Source organism: Asparagus officinalis, chromosome 7 (assembly GCF_001876935.1).
Source record: "Asparagus officinalis chromosome 7, Aspof.V1, whole genome shotgun sequence".
Lineage (NCBI taxonomy): Eukaryota > Viridiplantae > Streptophyta > Magnoliopsida > Asparagales > Asparagaceae > Asparagus > Asparagus officinalis.
Genome location: NC_033800.1, coordinates 76,118,799 through 76,139,041, shown reverse-complemented (window position 1 = coordinate 76,139,041; position 20,243 = coordinate 76,118,799). Strand labels below are relative to the sequence as shown.

At 38.1% G+C, this 20,243-nt stretch overlaps 1 protein-coding gene across 1 annotated transcript in view; it reads left to right on the top strand.

The window, feature by feature from the left end:
- The window catches only part of LOC109847387 (lysine-specific demethylase 5A), a 40,868-nt gene extending 37,677 nt beyond the window's left edge, over positions 1-3,191 (top strand). The window contains exons 28-33 of the mRNA XM_020416619.1: positions 218-362; positions 517-666; positions 1,501-1,596; positions 1,684-1,779; positions 1,880-2,088; positions 2,638-3,191. Coding sequence (XP_020272208.1) covers positions 218-362; positions 517-666; positions 1,501-1,596; positions 1,684-1,779; positions 1,880-2,088; positions 2,638-2,893 — 952 coding nt within the window. The 3' untranslated portion in view covers positions 2,894-3,191. The remainder of the gene's footprint in view (positions 1-217; positions 363-516; positions 667-1,500; positions 1,597-1,683; positions 1,780-1,879; positions 2,089-2,637) is intronic.

Genomic DNA, 20,243 nt, shown 5'->3' with positions numbered 1-20,243 from the left:
GCTCTGTGTACTACATGGTTAGTCTCATTACACACATTCTTTTTACTGTTGTGATGATATTAGTCTCATTATTGCATATTTATTGCAAAATATACTACATGGTTGCTTTGTAAGCTGATTTATACTTACCTATATGTGAAACTTCCTGAAATTTTGTCATTTTACTGCATAAAGCTTCTTATTGGTGAGTAATTACTGAATGTCATGCTTTTACTAGGATTCAAGAAGTGGCATTGGCGCAAGAAATTGTTGAACTTGCCTCACAGTGCAAGTTGTATTTGACTGAAATAGTGAATCTCGCTCTTTCTCACCATGGCAAAGATTTGAGCTTTGTCTCTGAAAATCTTCAGCGCGCCTTGAAGGTATGTTTGCAAGTCTCACAGATTGCATGCTTATCTCTGTTTGTTAAGAAATTGTTGCCTTATGATCCTGTCTGTACCAATGGCCTATACAAACCGTAAGTACAATGCGTTTTTTTCTTAATTTAGTTTCTATCTGTAATTTGGTACATTACAGGGAGTGGCAGTGGCAGGGATGTATGATCCCCAAGATGGACGCAGTCTTGAGTCTGCTTTGTTTAAAAACTCATGGAAAATCAGAGTCAATAAGCTATTAAATGGATCGAAGAAGCCTTCTATTTTACATATTCAGCGCCTTTTGAAAGAGGTAAAGGAGGTAGTGGGGATCTTTTAGTTAGTTTTCCATGATTTTACAACTTGTGAGTTGAATTTCTGGTTAGATGATCTCCAGACTGACACTGACCTGTTATCCCTATGGAACAAATTTTTATATGATTTAATTTATAACCAGTGAGTTGAATTTCTGGTAGATGTTCTCTAAACCGGCATTGACCTAACAGCCTCAGCTCCCCTTATGTCTTAAAAAAACTTTCTGGCTTATGAAATAATCTTCTAGCTGTCTACTTCTTGGAGCAGTATAAGAAGTTTTGCTTTCCTTCAACATGTTGTGCTTTCATAAGATACTTTACATAAATGTGGTACAACTTCAGATTAAAATTCATGCTTTAGCTTGTCAAGGATTATGTCCTGGATACACTGCAGAACACCTTGGTTGTCCATATAGGTAGAAGATAATTGAGTGAGCTATCTGTATAGTATTATGCATGTGCTGTGAGGAGATCTGGGTTGGGGAGTCCCTGTAGGAATGACTTCCGCAGTCTAGTTGTTGCCTTGAGCTGAAATGGCATGTTCATGGTTTTAGAAAGGCTGGAAGTAGGAGCTGTTATTGGAAACTGAAACATATTAGAATTGTCTACAAGATTTGACCTGCTTTTGAGATATAGATATTTGTTCTTGGATAAGCCTTCTACTTTTCCAAATACGTTTTTTTTTCTATTTCATCTTGTATTCTCTGAACTCTTGGTGCTATAGCTGTCTACAAGTTTCTGTTGAACTGAAGGTTCTTGATACACTTGTCTGCTTCATTTGTTTTAACTGTGAAATTTTATCATGTGATAGTTTGCAACTTTACATGTTTCAGGGTCTGGCCATTGGCATTCCATCCACAGATCACTTCATGCAAGAAATCGTGGATGTAAAACAGATCAGTTTGAAGTGGGCTGAGACTGCCAAGAAGGTGAGATATGTTCCCCCATTTCTATATTGCAGTTTAATGTTTTGAGATGAGACTGGTTAATTTTCTATACATTTCTTCTTAATGCAGGTTGTATCAGATTCAGGTGAAATGGAGTTGAGTGAGGTATTTAAACTTATAACTGAGGGAAAATCGTTGCCAGTCCATTTTGATAAGGAAATGAAGGTACATGCACTATTTGATATCGCTTCCACACTCTTATTACCTGTTTAATGTCTTACTCGCTGCTCTGTGCTTCGAAACTCATGTTACTTGTTTAATACAGTTATTGAGAGAAAGAAGTGTACTTTATTGCATATGCCGGAAGCCCTATGATCAAAAGGCCATGATTGCTTGTGATCAATGTGATGAGTGGTATCATTTTGACTGCATCAACCTACATGAACCGCCTCCAAAGAAATTCTTTTGCCCTGCATGCAAGCCGTCACATGGAGAGTTCATCACTCTCTCTCTTCCTATTTGCCACGAAGAGAGGTGAGCTGTGAAATATTTCTTCATTTAACTCTGTCACGTGCTTCCTGCTAAGCGCTGCAATAACTTTATATGAACTATGGATTGGGTTACTTCTCAAGATAAAATCTACCATTTATTTCTCCAAAACAAGCATGTCAACCAACTTACAACAATCAAGAAAGACCATCATCTTTTTCATCTGGGTTAATTTCAGATAGACCCATTGTAGTATCGTTATTTGAAACTTTAGTATCCATCTAGTTTCCCCACTTGGTGAGATTTTTTGAATCTTTACCCTCAGATTCCCTGAGGCCTGGGGGTAAAAGAGTCAAAAATTGGTCCTGCATAATACCACTACAGGGATAGCAAGTTCAAAACAGCGGTACATAATTAACCCTTTTCATTTAGCTGAATGCATGTATAGATTCTGTAACGAAATTGTTCTACAGCTAGATCATGTACATAAAATCTTATTAAAAAATCACGAGTTTGTAGTCCATCTTGACACATTTTGATGGAATATGTATTACAAAAGCATTTTCAGCTCATAATTTCCTCATAATTTTGCAGATCAAACACAGATGGAGAACCACACACTCCCCCAGCTTGCCATAAGGAAGCAAAAAGAAGGCATCCCAAGAAAGCTAGGTGTAGTTTAGAGCAGAAACTCGAGGAGAGTAATATTGATCTAAGCAGCATATTAAGCTACACTGAAATTGACAACTTATGGAGGGGAAACAAAAGGCCTCTCAAAAGAACAGTTAGAAGACCAAGCAAGTTTGAGAATCTCTCCCAATTCTTGCATCTTCCACAGTTGAATAGCTAGCTCCCCATTGTATATTCATTTATTTCATTTATTCTTTTTTTGCGTTGATCATTCTTGTCACTGCTTCAGTGATCAATAAGATTATTTTCATTTCTACTAACCATTTTTATGAGCCCCATAGAAACTCCCCAGGTCCTTTCCCCCCCACTTTTCAACTAATCAAATGTACATATATTTAGCTTTTCATAATGACTAATTCATCTTAAGCTCTTTACCTTGTTCGCTGTTATCGCTGAATTTGTTTATAACCAGTTTTATTATGTAACCTCGGAAAAATTAGTGTTATCTTGTTACTCTCCTTCGAGTGTTTCTCTGGGGAGTTCCTCACGACTTTCTTTGTGATGTAGCTATTTTCATCAACTGATAGATAGTTTACTTAACCAAGTTTCTTATGCTTATATTAGCAATTATCAATTATGAGCATCACTTTTTCACTTTGTTAGAGATTATGTTTTCTAATGTTGTGCGCTTGTTTTCAGGTTTGTGCACTAGTAAACAAGATTATTAACTGATGATTGATGTCTCTTGCTTCTATGTGGGGATATATCATTGATTTTTGTGCTATAATGTCTACATTATTTATCAATTTGAGATCCTTTGCGCTTTATTCTTTGTAGCCTACAACGTATTTATTTTGGAGGTTTGGTGGTTCATGATGAGCTGTTGTAGGGTCAGGTGACAACATATAATTATTAACAGAATCAAAATCTGATGGCTTAGGCCAGGCCACCCTCCAAATTACCGTACTCAGCTCCCTTGTCTCTTGTCTTTCTAATTTATGCGTTTTGTTTTCTTTTGCTCCTGTCCCTGCTTTTGAACTGCAAGCAAAAGAGCTAATGTATAACTAAAGTTCTTATGTTGATAAAAAAAGTTAAAAAGGTCATCAATTAATCAAATAGTTGCAAGGTGCATGAATCTTGTTTCTTCTAGTTCTAGCTGAAGTTATAGCGTGCATGAGTTTCAGTTAGGGGTGTTAATCTGTATCTGTATTTGAGGACATATCATTAACCGTATCCTAATGGATACATATATGATTAATCAAATCTACAATCGATAGGATATGAATATGGATATAGTTTTGTAGTAAAATGTCTGTATCTGAAATATGCGAATACATATTGGTCATACTGTTACAATAGTTTTAATTCTTAAATTATGGATTTAAGGTTAATTTTGATGATCAAGATGTCTAATACTAACTTTTCAAATATAAAGAACATACTAATGAATTCTTTTGTATCACACGTGGATATAAAACAAATACAGATGTACATGGATTATAGCTTTATGATTTTCTAAAGTTTGGCTTTGATTTTTGTCCCATATATGTATGTTTGATTGAAGTTATTTAAAAAAAGTTAAACCACGGCAAAAGTAACCTTTTTATTTTTATTTTTTAAAGGATAGTGATATGTTACCAAGAGCATATGAATTCGGACTTTCCAACAGAACAACAGTGTGCACAATGTAGTGCTACTTCAGCATGACATCACGATAAGAGGTTATTTGTTCACAGGGTTACAGCTGTAGTTGCATTCAACACCAGGATAGGGGTGGGCATGGGCGGGTCGGCTCAGGTCTGTGACCTGGCCTGTCAGGATTCAAGATCGGACCGAGTTTGATCCGGGCCCGGGTGGGTCATGATGGCTGGACCTATTTTTCTAATCCTTAGTCTGGGACTAGACTCAACCCGGTCCACGATCCGCTCAGGTGTGAGTCTGGTTTGATTTGGCGCATGGCCCGTGGATCGTGGGCCGGCCTATAAGTTTTTCGTTTAACTTTTTTTCTTAATTTTAAAATATTGTTAATTATATAATACTTGTATTTATAATTATAAAATTATTTCTAATTTATATTTTAATAATTTAAACTTGTATTAATCCTTCCAGGTAGACACCAGCGATCTTAAAGATCGCTGCTTTATTTCTTAGTAGGCCAAAAGGCCCACGAGCCTAATACCTAAGACATTTTAGCTTTGTTGGTAGCAAACTGCAGACCCAAAAGGGCTAAGGGAATACTAGACTAACAAAAAATATATCATTTGTAGGGCTGGGTCAGGTCGCGCGTGGATAGGGCCAGCATAGGCTGGACCTGACCTATTTCCCTAACCACGGGTCTAGGGCTTGACCCAGCCCGGCCACTGACCCAGGTATATCCTAGGCCAGGTTGGGTCGTGGGTCTGGTCGGGTCATGGCGGGGCTAGGGTCTGACTTGGCCCACGCCCAACCCTAATTATGGATAAGTTATAGTTGTTTATTTTTCAGTGATTAACAAATGTAATTATTTATATTCCTTAAAAAAAGGCAGTTGTAAATTTGGATAAAATCTCAGCTGAAATATTTGAAGCAACAAAGTGGGTTTAAATTGCAACTCTAGTTTCTTCGAAACTCAAATATAAATCCAAAAAAATCTTGACGTTCTAAAACAAACACCGTGAAATTATATAATTGTAGATTGCGAATTGTTTAGAAAAAGTGTAGCTAAAACTGTACGTGACAACAGTTATAACGACTACAGCTGTATGCGACTGACATTTATATCGCAATTACAGTTAGAATTGCATTGAAGGAAACCATAACTTGGATTCGGAGAACATGGCCTCCATCAAAGTTCTGCAGCAGTGGAGCTGTATGCCTGGGCCCAGCTTGTCTGTTGCGTTCCATAAACATCAGTAGGCCATTGCTCTCACGTGAACACACGCTGCTATACACTAAACGCTTGAGGCTCAGAAGCTCTCCCAAAACTTTGAGAGGCAACAAAGAATCACCTCAGAGACATGTACCAAATCTAACGAGGCAAGAGAGCAGTGTGTCTCCTAAGGCCACTGGGAGACCACCTTCGTGGGCCCCACGGCTGTCGGAGAAAGTAATAGAAAATTAAGAGAGTATCTTATCACACGGGAAGATGGATGATGAAGGTAACTGATGTACGTAATTAATAAGAATTTGATATACGCATGTCATGTCATCGATGGTGGCCGTTGTAGTCAGTCCGACCACGCTGATAACCGTAGTAATATATGCATCAAGATTCAATATGTTAAATTAGTTATCGTAACTCGCAATCGGACAAAGGAGCGCCTATGGGATTTTTTGCTTAATTGTTGTTGTTCTTGTGGTGTGCATATGAAGCGTTTTTTTTCTTCTTCGGCCCTTGATGTTTCCTTGTTAGGGAAATAGTTTGCCCCATCGAGCGAACTTTGTTGGATTATTTGATGAGACAAAGCAAGTAAGCCCGTTTTCTTTCGCTTGTAGCGGACGCTTTCAACCTCTGCACTGTGTACGTGTCTCTTTTGTGCTCCTTAATTAATTAATTTCTCACCTGCTTCCCTCTCCCACATTTCCACTTCAGTTTTTTACTTGAATCGAGTGGTTGGTAGCTGACGCGTACCTTTTCATGTCACAGTAGCGTTTATTGCAACTCCAAGGGACTAAAATTTTATAATTTTTCTTCTCGATCAAAAGTCCTTTTCAGACGATGCCAGCTGCGTAGAAATTTTACACAGGAGAAGCGAGTGGAGTGGAGTGGAGAGAGTAATTATTGTATTAAAAGGGTGGCACTAGGGGCACACCCCCAACTATATCCCAAACCACACCCCCTCTCTCATATGCTACAGTACACCGGGCCCCACATGAGATTTTAAAATCTCATGTGTGGCCCGATGTACTGTAGCATATGAGAGAGGGGGTGTGGTTTGAGATGTGGTTGGGGGTATGCCCCTATCATTTTTCTAATTAGAACACCATGTACGTACGTACGTAGAATGAGACCTGCATGTAGATATTCTTGTAGAATTGGTAGAGATCAGGTTCCAGGCTCAGGATTCAGGTTGTCAGGGTGGCGGTCGACCGGCCCGGTCGACCGCACCGGTCGACCGCCGCTGCGGTTTTGAGTTGGGCCTGTTTTCAGACCCGCTTCGTTTTGGATTTGTATAAATACCCTTTGGGTGTTTTTTAGGGTGAAGAGCAAGGACGAATTTGAGCAGATAGAGAGAGTTTTTTTTGGGCTTCTATTCTAGGAGCAATTGGAGAGATTGAGAGTTGATTGTTGAGGGTTTATGAGAGATTTGTAACCCTAGTTTGTTCCTCTTGATTTCTAATAGTGAAAACTCCCCCCTCCTTGCCCCGTGGACGTAGGCATCTTGCCGAACCACGTAAAACTGGTGTTAGTGATTGTTTGTGCTTGTTGGTGTATTGGTTTATCTTTTCTTGGCGATTGGTTTGGATTCTCAAAGCACAACAAGTGGTATCAGAGCTCCGGGCAACGCTTGAGCTTTTTGGAGGTATAGATCAGTTGGGAAGTTCATCTAGAGCTTCGATTGGTGATAAAGGTGGGATCTTTGTGGTAAAGTTTCTATCTTTTTCAAGTTGGATCTATTTTCTTGTTTGTTCCGCAATTGTTTGGGTGCTTTGAGATATATGGCTGGAAAGGATAAACATGGGGAGGGTTCTTCTAGTGTTGTGGAAAAGTTCAACGGCACAAATAATTTTGGACTTTGGAGATGTGAAGTCATGGATGCGCTAAATGCAAAAAAATTGGAAGATACATTGGAGTTGGACGGGAAACCGGACAACATGGATGAAAAGGTTTGGAATAAGATGAATAGAACGACGTGTGGTGTGATTAGGTCTTGCCTTACCCAAGATCTAAAATATGATGTGATGAATGAAACTTCGGCAAAGAAGATTTGGGAGGTCCTAGAGGGCAAATATTTGACGAAGAGTGTCGAAAATCGTTTGCATTTGAAGAGGAGGCTTTATCGCTTCCAATTGAAGAAGGGGACATCCATTAGTGATCACATGAACCACTACATGAAGCTACTTGCAGATTTGGCGAACGTAGATGTCATTGTTGAAGATGAGGATAAACCATTGTTGTTATTGAGTTCCTTGCCCGACGAGGAATATGAGACCTTCGTCCTCACTCTTATTAATGGGAAGGCATCTCTTTCGTATAGTGAGGTCACCGCAGCCCTTGTGAACTATCAACTTCGAAAGAAGGATAAGGAGACTTCTATCGAGCTGGTTGTGGGGGCATTGGTTGCAAGAGCTAAAAGTCCAAACCGTGGGAGAAGATCGCAGTCTAGAGGGGGGCATCCTGCAGTTGGTAGGAATCAGTGTGTCTTTTGTAGAGAGGATGGACATTGGAAAGCCGAATGCCCAAAATTGCAAGCCGTGAAGAATAAAGGAAAAGCTATTCAAGCTTCAGAGGTGAATATTGCCAAGGCTAGTGGCGATGTTTCAGATTCAGATTCTTCAGGCTATTCGTGCCCAGCTCTTCCGTCAGTTGATGTTGCCGACTCCACCGAGTGGATGTTGGATTCTGGTGCTACTTACCACATATGCCCTAGAAGGGATTGGTTCTCCAGCTTTCAGGAGTTGGAAAGAGGGGATGCTGTTCTTATGGGTAATGATCACAGATACCCTATTGGTGGTATTGGTACCATTCAGATTCAGATGAGTGACGTGATGATCTGGGAGTTGGCTGATGTGAGGTTCGTTCCTCAACTGAGGAAGAACATTATTTCACTTGGGGTATTGGAGGCAGCAGACTATAGGGTGACTTTGGCGGATTCTCGCTTGAATGTCACATCGGGGTCCATGATCGTGATGAAGGGAGTCAGGCGGAGTAACTTGTATTATCTACTTGGGAGCACGGTAGTTGATAGGGCGCTGACTACTTCTATGGCTAGACTGTGGCATTGTTTGGTACTGGGATATATTATTGGTTATGCCGTGCACAGATTGTTGAAGAGTGTTATGACCTGCAGATTAAAGTCCTGTGAGCACACTGGGATGAGCGAGGAGACCGAGGTGGAGTTCAGCACTTCTATCCATCGATCGAGGGGTCTTATTGGAGGTGTTCAGTCAGGCATTTCAGCACTTCTATCCATCGATCGAGGGGTCTTATTGGAGGTGTTCAGTCAGGCATTGGGGGGCCTTCCATGTATGCATCAGTGGGAGGTAATGATTATTTTGTTTCCTATGTTGGGGATTGTACTAGGCATATTTGTGTTACAACCAAGTCCCGTTGGTATAAAGCCCTAGTAGTCCGTAATAGTTGGAGGAGGTGTATGGGCAGAAAGGTTACCAGTCGTACTTGTTCTAGTAGGAGTCCTTTCTTACATTGGTGCCGAGCTCATGGCAGTGGGAGACACTTCAGAGGAGAGGAGACAGTGGGGCGACGTGATGAGATGACGGATTCAGTGAGCCGTTCTTTTCTGGAGGAGGATCGACATTGGTTGTCGAGCAGTGGATCTGGTATTCAGGCTTCGACAGGTTTGGGCTATCTTATGAGGTTGCCGACTGCTGCGTGTAGAGTTGTTAGATCCGGTGGAGCTGCTTCAGATTTTGTTCGGCGTCGGATATTTGGCTACCCAGTATTTGGTCACATCGTGGATGTGAGATTGGATCTGATTGCGCATTTGGGATTCAGGAGTTCATTCGGCTATCAGTTGGGAGCTTCTGAGTTTGGTCTGAGCAGGTTTGTCACTTTGGACTCTCGGCAGGTGGAGAGTATTGATCAGGTCAGAGGGATATCGCAGCGGGTGGAGGTTGATACTACTCTACATTGGGTGGGGATTTTCCCACATACTCCAGGTCATTCTGCATTGGTTGGGATTCCAGCTGAGGTGGCACAACGTGGGAGTCATTTAGTTATGGTGCAGATGATGAGGTAGTTGATATGGATACAGCTGGTGGATATGTTTTGGATACGGCCATTGTTTCATCTCAGGTGGAGGTGTTGGACTGTTTTCAGATTGGGGTCGTTTATGATGTTATCAGCCGCAGGTTGGATTGAGGGCCTTTAGAGACTATTGGGTGAACTACGTGAAGGCTTGATTCCTTGGAGAGGATACGTAGGCAGTCAGTTTTCTGATGCAGCCGATTTGGTGAGTAGACACAGTTGGTTTGGGGTTGAGTGTTCGCACTCCCGTTTGGGACCGACGACCTCTCTGGACATTGGGTTTGCTGCTGGATGGAGGGCGGTCGACCGGTCCGGTCGACCGCGATGGATCGCGGTCGACCGTACCGGTCGACCGCCGAAGCGGGTTGAATCTGGGTCTGTTTTCCAGACCCGTTTCGTTTGGGTTTCCTATAAATACCCAAAGGGGTGTTTCTAGGGTTTGGAGGCTGAAGTTTGAGATCTGAAGGGAGAGTTTTATTGGGCTTCTATTGTTGGAGCAATTGGTGAGATCAAGAGTGAGTTGTTGTGGGTTTTTTTGGTGAGAGATTTGTAACCCTAGTTGTATCCTCTTGTTTCTAATAGTGAAAACTCCCCTCTCATTGCCCCGTGGACGTAGGCATCTTGCCGAACCACGTAAAACTGGTGTTAGTGATTGTTTGTGCTTGTTGGTGTATTGGTTTATCCTTTCTTGGCGATTGGTTTGGATTCTCAAAGCACAACAATTCTACCAATTAATTAATTAGGACCAAAAACTACTTATTTTGTCTGTTCTGAGAAAGAGATCGATTTGAAGCAAATTAAATTAATGGACGTCATTATCTCGACAGATCGAGCGCATCTTCCTATCAATGTTCCTTCTAATCTAGGATCAGCTCATAGAGATTAATTAAAAAGAAAAGAGAGAGAGAGAGAGAGAGAGAGAGATCAGAGAGAGAAAAGGAAGCATTTTGCTCTTTGTTGCCAGTGAGATCTTCTCTTTGTGTCCGACTTGTTTGTACCTAGCTGTGATTTAATTAAACCTCAAGATGCTAGCCTAGCTAAGGGATATAGCATTTAATTTAGATAATGGCATGTTTTTTTTAAAAAAAATTCATGGTATAATATCTTTTAATATGTTTTTAAATACATGTGTGATAGAATTTGAAATCCACCCTGATATTGTAATCAAAACTCACAGCACATGAGAATATATTTAAAATTACAATTTTATATTCTATCTAAGAAATAATCACGTGCCTTCATATGTTTCACTTGATACTGGTTAAAAACTTAAAATGACTTCACTTTCGCTTTTGCTTTTGGTTTGGCAAACAAAGCGGAGCAGGTAGCGGACAAGCACGTGCTTGGTATGTTGGTAGCTTCTGAATTTTTTTTTTTTACAATTTTCTTTTTTACTGAAATGAACGTGTAACAGCCAAAATCCAAAAAAGTTGAGACGGAGCATCCTTGAAGAAAGCGCCAAGTGAGTCCGGCTGCATGTGGACTCATTTAGAAAAGCGGGGTAGAAAAGTGAGAGTGGCTATTCAACAAGTTGTGCTCTAATTTCATTAATAATGCATGTTCTTAAATTTGTAAAATACAATAAGCTTTCAGAATTATTACATTGATCTACAACATTGTTCTTGTCTTGATGCTTTGTGGATCTAATAGACGTGAAACCTAATTATCTGGTGTCTTCTACACTTAAGTAGCAATGAATTATGATGCTAGAGGTAGTGTTTACACGACTGCTCCTGATTAGACTAGATTTATTGTTTACTTTATTTTCAGATTTATCTGCATGATATAAATTTTATTTACAATTTTTCTAACAGAGGATTATGGGAATATATTTAGGTTGCTATAACTACAAACAAATTGAATTTAGAACTCTAAAAAGAAAGTTCTAACCAGTAGAACTTCAATTTGGATTCTCCCCACTTTTTATTGAGTTGACAAATGATCATTTTCAAATTGCAGGTGACGTGTATTTATATATATTTAGAAGGTTATGGTAAATTCTGAATATAATAATTTAATTTGTGTAAAGTGTATTTAATGAAACTAAAACTAATGATATAAAAAGTTAGAGTTGTAGCTTTTTGTGTAATAGTTCTGAAAATAGGATTAAGAGATGAAAACAATTTTGTAAATGAAAAGGTATGAAAGCTAGAAAAATTCCATAAGGTGTTAACCATATGTGGAATTCCACCTATTTAATGTTAAATATAGTCGTAGCGTATAGAGAAATTATAGATGATTTTATTAGTTTGTATACTTCTCTCTCTTCATCAAGTTCTTCTTCCTCTGTAATAGGAATATCAGATAGTGAATGGATAACTATAATTGTTGTGCCAAAAGCTGTGTCGATGAACCAAACCAAACGCCAATCCAAGAGAGCCAAACGAACTAAATATCAATGCACAAACAAAACACCAATTTTAACGTGGTTCGGCAAGTTGTCTACGTCCACGGGGCAAGAAGGTGATGGAGTTTTTACTAATAGAGAAGAAGAGTACAAATTGAGATTACAACTCACTCGAAGGAACAAACTAATCTCACCAACAAGCTCTTAATCTCTCCAAACAAAACCCTAAACAAATAGCTCAGAAAATACCTCTTTTCTGTGCTCCAAATATCCCCAATTTTCTTCTCCCAATTCTCTCTTCCAATTGTTCCATATATATAGAAATCCTAAAATCATAAACATACTAGGAATTCTAAACCAAAACCAAATCAAATTAGGAATCCTAATAACCTATTACCAAAATAGATTAGGAATCCTAATAACCTCATGTTACCAAAATAGATTAGGAATCCGCTATCCAACAATTCTCCACCTTGGCGATGTTTTCCCAAAACTGAGCCGACACCGACCAAACCAAATGCCTCACTTGTTGCGTCCAGTACGAAGTGAAACGATCCACAACAACGGACTCAATCCACAACAAGTCGAGACCCAAACGGGAGTGCGAACACTCACCCAAACGTCGGTATATACTCACCAAATCGGCTGCATCATAAAGAATGCCTACGTATCCTCTTGTCTAAGGAATCAAACATTCACGTAGTTCACCCAAACGACCTCCAAGGGCCCTCAAACAAATAGAAAAGTCTGCAACTCTTCCCCAATATCGCCAACTGATCTGCAACTGATAGCGGCCCCAAACTGATACAAATCAAACACCTCCATCTGAGGTGAACCAATGGCCGTATCCAAATCATGTCCACCAGCTGCAACCGAATCCAAAACCAATCCATCATCTGCATCCGAAATCAAATGATCCCCAACCTATGTCACCTCAGCTGGAATCCCAAATGACGCAGTATGATCTGGAGTATGTGGAATAAGTTCCACCAAACGTGAAGTAGCATCACCCTCCACCTGCTGCGATATCCAAACGACCTGATCAACACTCTCCACCTGCCGAGAGTCAAAAGTGACATACCTGCTCAGAACAAAATCAGAAGCTCCCAAACGATAATCAAATGAGCCTCTGAATCCCAAATGCGCAATCAGATCAAATCTCACATCCTCGATGTGACCAAATACTGGGTAACCAAATATCCGACGCTGACTAAAATCTGAAGCAGCTCCACCAGATCCAATAACTCCTAATGCAGCAGTCAGCGACCTATGACTAAGATAACCCAAATATGTCGAAGCTCCAGAACCAATGCTCGACAACCAACACTGATCCTCCTCCAGAAAGGAACAACCCATCGAAACTGTCATCTCATCTTGTCGCCCCAAAGTCTCCACACCAATGAAGTGTCTCCTATTACCTTGGGCTCGGCACAAATACAAGAAAGGACCCCTACCAAAGCTAGAACAACGAGTTACTTTTCTGCCAATACACTTCTTCCAATTATTGTTGACTTCTAGAACTTTATACCAATGGGAACTGGTCACGACCCAATAATGCCTAGAATAATCACAAACTACGGAAACTACTAAATGATTACCTCCCAATGATGCCTCCTTGGAAGGCCCCCAAATGCCTAACTGAATACCTCCTAAAAGACCCCTCGCTTGATGGATAGGAGTGTCAAACTCCACATCGGTCTTGCTCATCCCAATGTGCTCAAAGGACTTCCATCTGCAGGTCAAAGCACTCCTCAACAACCTATGTACGACATCACCAATCAAATACCCCAGCACCAAACAACGCCACAATCTAGCCAAATCCAATGAAGTCGTCAGAGCTCTATCAATCACCGTGCTCCTAAGCAAATAGTATAAGTTACTCTTTCTGACGCCCTTCATCACAATCATGGACCCAAATGTAGCCTTCAAGCGTGTATCCGCCAATGTTACCATATAGCATGCTGCCTCCAAAGCTCCAAGTGAAATGATGTTCTTCTTCAACTGAGGAACGAACCTCACTCTAACCTGTTAGACCCTAGAGGGGGGTGATTAGGGTCTTATGCTAATCTAATCCGATTTTATGCCAATTAACACTAATTAACAAGTTATCCTAGCAAGTATGAAATACAACATGATATGTGAACTAGGATAAGCAATATGCACAATGAAATATATCCTAGCAAAGAGATATACTATGAGATATATATGTAAGGATATGAAACTAACACAAGGGTAAACAATATGAAACAAGATAGTGGATGATATAAAATAATGAGATAATGGCGAAATGAGCAATGAGCACAAATAAGAATAAACGCCAAAGCACACTCAAACACAATCAAATGATCACAGAGTTTGGACCTTCCGTCCTACGTCTCCGCTCCCCACTCCCGGGGAGAAATCCACTATCACGATCGGGTTTTCTACGTTCACCCGAATAACGTTTATACCACACAATACGGTTTTCTAGTTTACCGAAAACTCTACAACTAACACACTCTTGTAATCCCACTCTACACCCTCTGAAGTGTTGAACTAGACGTGTCTCCCTCAAGTGCTCGGTTACAACCTCTCCCTAGGTTCGTCAACCGACGCCACTCCTCTTGGGACGATCCCCGACTCTCGCCACACACTTCTCTAGATGTACAAGTGTATTACAAAGTGAATCATTCACAAAACCAAAACACTCAAATGCTTAAAAGCTTATAAACACACTTAAACCAAACATAAACCCTTGTTAAGACTTTCTTAAACTTGTTTTAAAACTCTCTCAATTGTTAATAGAGAGCTGAAGGCAATGGGGTATTTATACCCACTCAAAACTTCAGCAAAAACCTCACTAAAAAGACAACAAAGCCCCCAGAAAAACAGTTCAGAAAATAGCCGTTGGAGTCCAACGGTCATATCGGCGGTCTACCGCGGCGGTCGACCGCGAAGAACAAAAAGCGGTAGAACTGTTCTGGACAAGCGACGGTCGACCGCGAAACTCTCTAGACTCGCTACGGTCGACCGCCACGGTCGACCGCGAGCCAATAAAAATAGTTCTGAGTTCAGAACGACCGTGGCGGTCGACCGCGAACAGATACTACAGAAAAACAGGTTTGAAAACAGATTTTTTGACTTTTGGAAAATTGTTAAAAATAACAAATGAAGTTCAAAAATTATGAAACTTTGGGAAATGTATATAAACATGTAAATGAACATGTTACAAAAAGAATTTTCTAAATTTCATTTCCCATTTGTGAAAATTCATCATTTTGTAAAAATAGTCCAAAACACGAAAATGTAAACATGTGAATTTTGACATTTAGGCTAAACCATGTTTTAAAACTTTGCACAATGATTATATAGACTTAATAAAATATGTATATGATTATTGTTAAGTCCAAAAACTAAGAATACAGAATTTTCACAAAATTGCATATTATATGCAATGATTTCAAAAACACAATAGTAAACATGAAAACTCAAAAACTATGTATGTATATATATAACTATATATATGCATAGAAACCAAAACTTATGTATATATATATAACTATATATATATACAAAGAAACCAATAAATGTGTGTGTATAGATATTGAGCTTAGAGTATATAACACACATAATATAAAATCTAAAACTACATTACCCAAGCAATCTTGATCTAGATCTTCAACAAATACTAGACAAACAACATTAGAAGTAAATTGTTTGTAAATCATCATCAAAACAAGAAGGCCAACAATCTCCTCCTTTTTGATGATGACAAACAATTTACAAAAAGGATATATGCATGAAAGGAAATGAATATACAAAGTATAATATATCATGCATATGAACAAGAAAGAATATACTCACAATATTTCTCCCCCTTTGACAACATCAAAAAGGGGATAAAAGGAATAAGAGAGCGAAAGCTCCCCCTAACAATATGCATGTGTGAGTATAACACATAGAAAGATATAGGGATTGCTCCCCCTATCAAAATGCCTTAATGAATGTATGAAATGAAGGCTAAGGCAAAGCATGTGAGCAAGCATAGATGAAAAATATGCTGAATATTACTCACATATAAGAGGACAATGAGAACAGATATAGATATATCATTTATGAAAGAAGTGTCTCATTACACAATTATAAAAACATAGTGTATAAAAATAGATTTATGAAATCAAAAGATAGAACATGAGAATCACGCAAAAAGTTTTCAAATCAAAACAAATCAACCAAAAGAAATCATAAATCAAGGTTTATATCCAAAAACAATATTTGATCAATAAATAGAACTTTCTTTGTAGAACTTAATCAAACCACATGTAGAATGCATTATAAGGCACACATAGATGATCCATAAGCACAAACACATAATTATCATCATATAAGTGAAGTATAATGAATTCAAAGAAACAAATCAAAACAAGATTTTCAACAAAAGAATTTCAAGAGAGGTAACAATATATCAAGCTCTTAATCTTGTTCCAACCCATATAATCATTCTAGCATCCGGTAAACATAATTTGGGAATAAACACCCAATAAATCCGGGGGGTTATATAAACATAAACCTCTCATCAAAACAAAACCAATAATCATGAAAACAAAAGAATTTGACCAAAAAAAATTATTTTCATAAAAGTTTAAAATATAATTTTTTCAAAACCAACAGAAAGAGAAAGAAAAACACTAAAAATCTTGGTATAAAAATTAAATTTGTTTTGGTACCCAAGAACTCTTGGTACCAAAAGATTTAGGGACATGACCCCTATCATTCAAGCTCAAAGCCCTAGGGTTATGAACCCATTTGGGCGCATTTAGTGCACGAGTTCGGTCATAGCAATAATTATGCAAATGACCCATTCAATTGCAATAAGTGCAATGAATAGGATGCATTTGGTTATGTTGACCATGTGGATGTGCACGAGGAACATTTGCAAATAAAGATGGTCTTTTAAGATTATTTTGCAAATGAGAAACATTTTGAAATAATGTTGGTCTACTTAAAATATTTTGCGATTTAGAAAGTTTTCGCAAATCAAAACAAAACTTAGCTAAGTGACCAACTCTACCACAAAAATCACAATGATATACATTACCATGCTTATGATGAACAATGGGTGCATGTGTGTGTACATGTGATGAAGAAGAAGCCTTATGAGATGCACATGGAGTATTAGCAATCTTAGGTTTGTGTGCATCATAGCAAAATTTAGCAAGGTGGCCATTACGATCGTAAATAGAGCATTTGTAAACTTTGCTATACAAGTGTGCATAGTGTGTAGGTGATTTATAAGTTATGACACTAAATTTAGCACACTTGTCCATAAGTTTCTTATGATTATCAATGCATGTGTTAAAATTTGAATCTAAGCATGATATGCGGTTTTTCATAAGATTCAATTCATTATTGGTCACAACATCATTGATAATAGAAGTAGAGCTTATATGATTATTCTTAAAAGAATCAAATTCATTTCTAATGAATTCTACTTCTAGCATGGCATCTTTATTAGCATGAGTTAAGCTAGAAATGGATGAAGTCAATTTTTCATTTTTTAATTTTAACATATCATTAATTTCTTTCAATGACATCAAATTTGGACACTAGCAACTCATGATTAGATTTTAAACTAACATGCTTGTTTTTAAGATCAATAAAATTATTTTGCAATTTAGTGTAGGCATGCGATAATTTCTCATATGCACAAGCGAGTTTATCAATAGATAAATCATTTTCGGAATCAGAATCGCTTACTACACAAGAGTTATCCTCTTGTGGCCGTGTGCATGATGCTCCACATGAACTTGAAGAAGAATCATCCAAAACTTGTCGGATTGCCTCCAAGTCCCCTTGATGTGCTTCAATAAATTTTCAAAGTTTGTAAGCACTATCAAAATGAACAAATTTGTTAGAAAAGGATGAGTCAAAAGCATTAAGCAAAAATTCTAACAAAAGCTTATTCATTGAAAACATTTTCTCATCATGATTGCTCCACTTGGATTTGTCCAATGTGGGTACAATATAAGTACAATTAATAACTTCCCATAAGTCAATATTTCTAGATTCAACAAATATTTTAAATTTAGAGCACCATTGAGCATAAGGAAAATTAATGAATTTAGGAGCAACATTTGAATCGTAGCCTAAACGAAACATATTCATATTCATGATAGATAAATAAAAATATGCAAGCAAGATAAAAGTAATCATAACTAGATTAGCACAAATAAGATAACTTGGATCTTTAACTCAAGGTGGTTAGACCTTAAATCGAAGAGCACCAAGCTCTGATACCAATTGTTAGACCCTAGGGGGGGGATTGATTAGGGTCTTATTCTAATCTAATCCGATTTTATGCCAATTAATACTAATTAACAAGTTATCCTAGCAAGTATGAAATACAACATGATATGTGAACTAGGATAAGCAATATGCACAATGAAATATATCCTAGCAAAGAGATATACTATGAGATATATATGCAAGGATATGAAACTAACACAAGAGTAAACAAAATGAAACAAGATAGTGGATGATATAAAATAATGAGATAATGGCAAAATGAGCAATGGGCACAAATAAGAATAAACGCCAAAGCACACTCAAACACAATCAAATGATCACGGAGTTCGGACCTTCCGTCCTATGTCTCCGCTCCCCACTCCCGGGGAGAAATCCACTATCACGACCGAGTTTTCTACGTTCACCCGAATAACGTTTACACCAAACAATACAGTTTTCTAGTTTACCGAAAACTTTACAACTAACACACTCTTGTAATCCCACTCTACACCCTCTCAAGTGTTGAACTAGACGTGTCTCCCTCAAGTGCTCGGTTACAACCTCTCTCTAGGTTCGTCAATCGACGCAACTCCTCTTGGGACGATCCTCGACTCTCACCACACACTTCTCTCGGTGTACAAGTGTATTACAAAGTGATCTCACAATAAGCACAATATAAATCAAATGATTGTTCTCTAAATAAGGTGAGAACTCAATTAAGCACAACTCTTAGTCACAAACCCACAACCCCAAATTATACTATGAATGTAAATACAATAAGCTCAAAAGGTTGTGTGTGAACAAAGAGATATAAATCAAAACTAAACTCAATGTAGTTCTAGCTTAATAACAATGATAATCAAATATATAAAAGAGCTAGAAATAGAGTTTAGAAAACTTCTCAATAGATCAAGAGTTGGAGGGAGAATAATTGGAAGCTCAAACTTCAATAGATGATCTCCTCAAGCTCTTGTGGAATTGATTCGCAAAATCAAAACATTCAAATGCTTAAAAGCTTATAAACACACTTAAACCAAACATAAACCCTTGTTAAGACTTTCTTAAACTTGTTTTAAAACTCTCTCAATTGTTAATAGAGAGCTGAAGGCAATAGGGTATTAATACCCACTCAAAACATTAGCAAAAACCTCACTAAAAAGATAACAAAGCCCCCAGAAAAATAGCTCAGAAAATAGCCGTTGGAGTCCAACGGTCATATCGGCGGTCGACCGCGAAGAACAAAAAGCGGTAGAACTTTTCTGGACAAGCGACGGTCGACTGCGATGGTCGACCGCGAAACTCTCTGGACTCGCTACGGTCGACCTCCACGGTCGACTGTGAGCCATAAAAACCTATAGTGAGTTTCTAATCTCATGGGCGGTCAACCGCGAATAGATACAACAGAAAAACAGGTTTGAAAACAGATTTTTTGACTTTTGGAAAATTGTTAAAAATAACAAATGAAGTCCAAAAATTATGAAACTTTGGGAAAAGTATATAAACATGTAAGTGAACATGTTACAAAAAGAATTTTCCAAATTGCATTTCCCATTTGTGAAAAATCATCATTTTGCAAAATAGTTCAAAACACGAAAATGTAAACATATGAAATTTGATATTTTGGTTAAACCATGTTTTGAAACTTTGCACAATGATTATATAGACTTAATAAAATATGTATATGATTATTGTTAAGTCCAAAAAACAATGAATACCATATTTTCACAAAATTGCATATTCTATGAAATATTTAAAAAAAACACAATTGTAAATATGAAAACCAATATAATGTGTGTGTATAATATTGAGCTTAAAGTACTTAACACACATAATATAAAATCTAAACTAGATTACCCAAGCTAGATCTTGATCTTCATTGTAGCTCAACTTGGTACACATACAGATGAAGCTTGAACTTGATCTTTAACTTTAAATTGCAAGGCTTCACCGACATTCCGCCAACCTCCTTTGAATATATATATATATATATATATATGAAAACCAATATAATGTGTGTGTATAATATTGAGCTTAAAGTACTTAACACACATA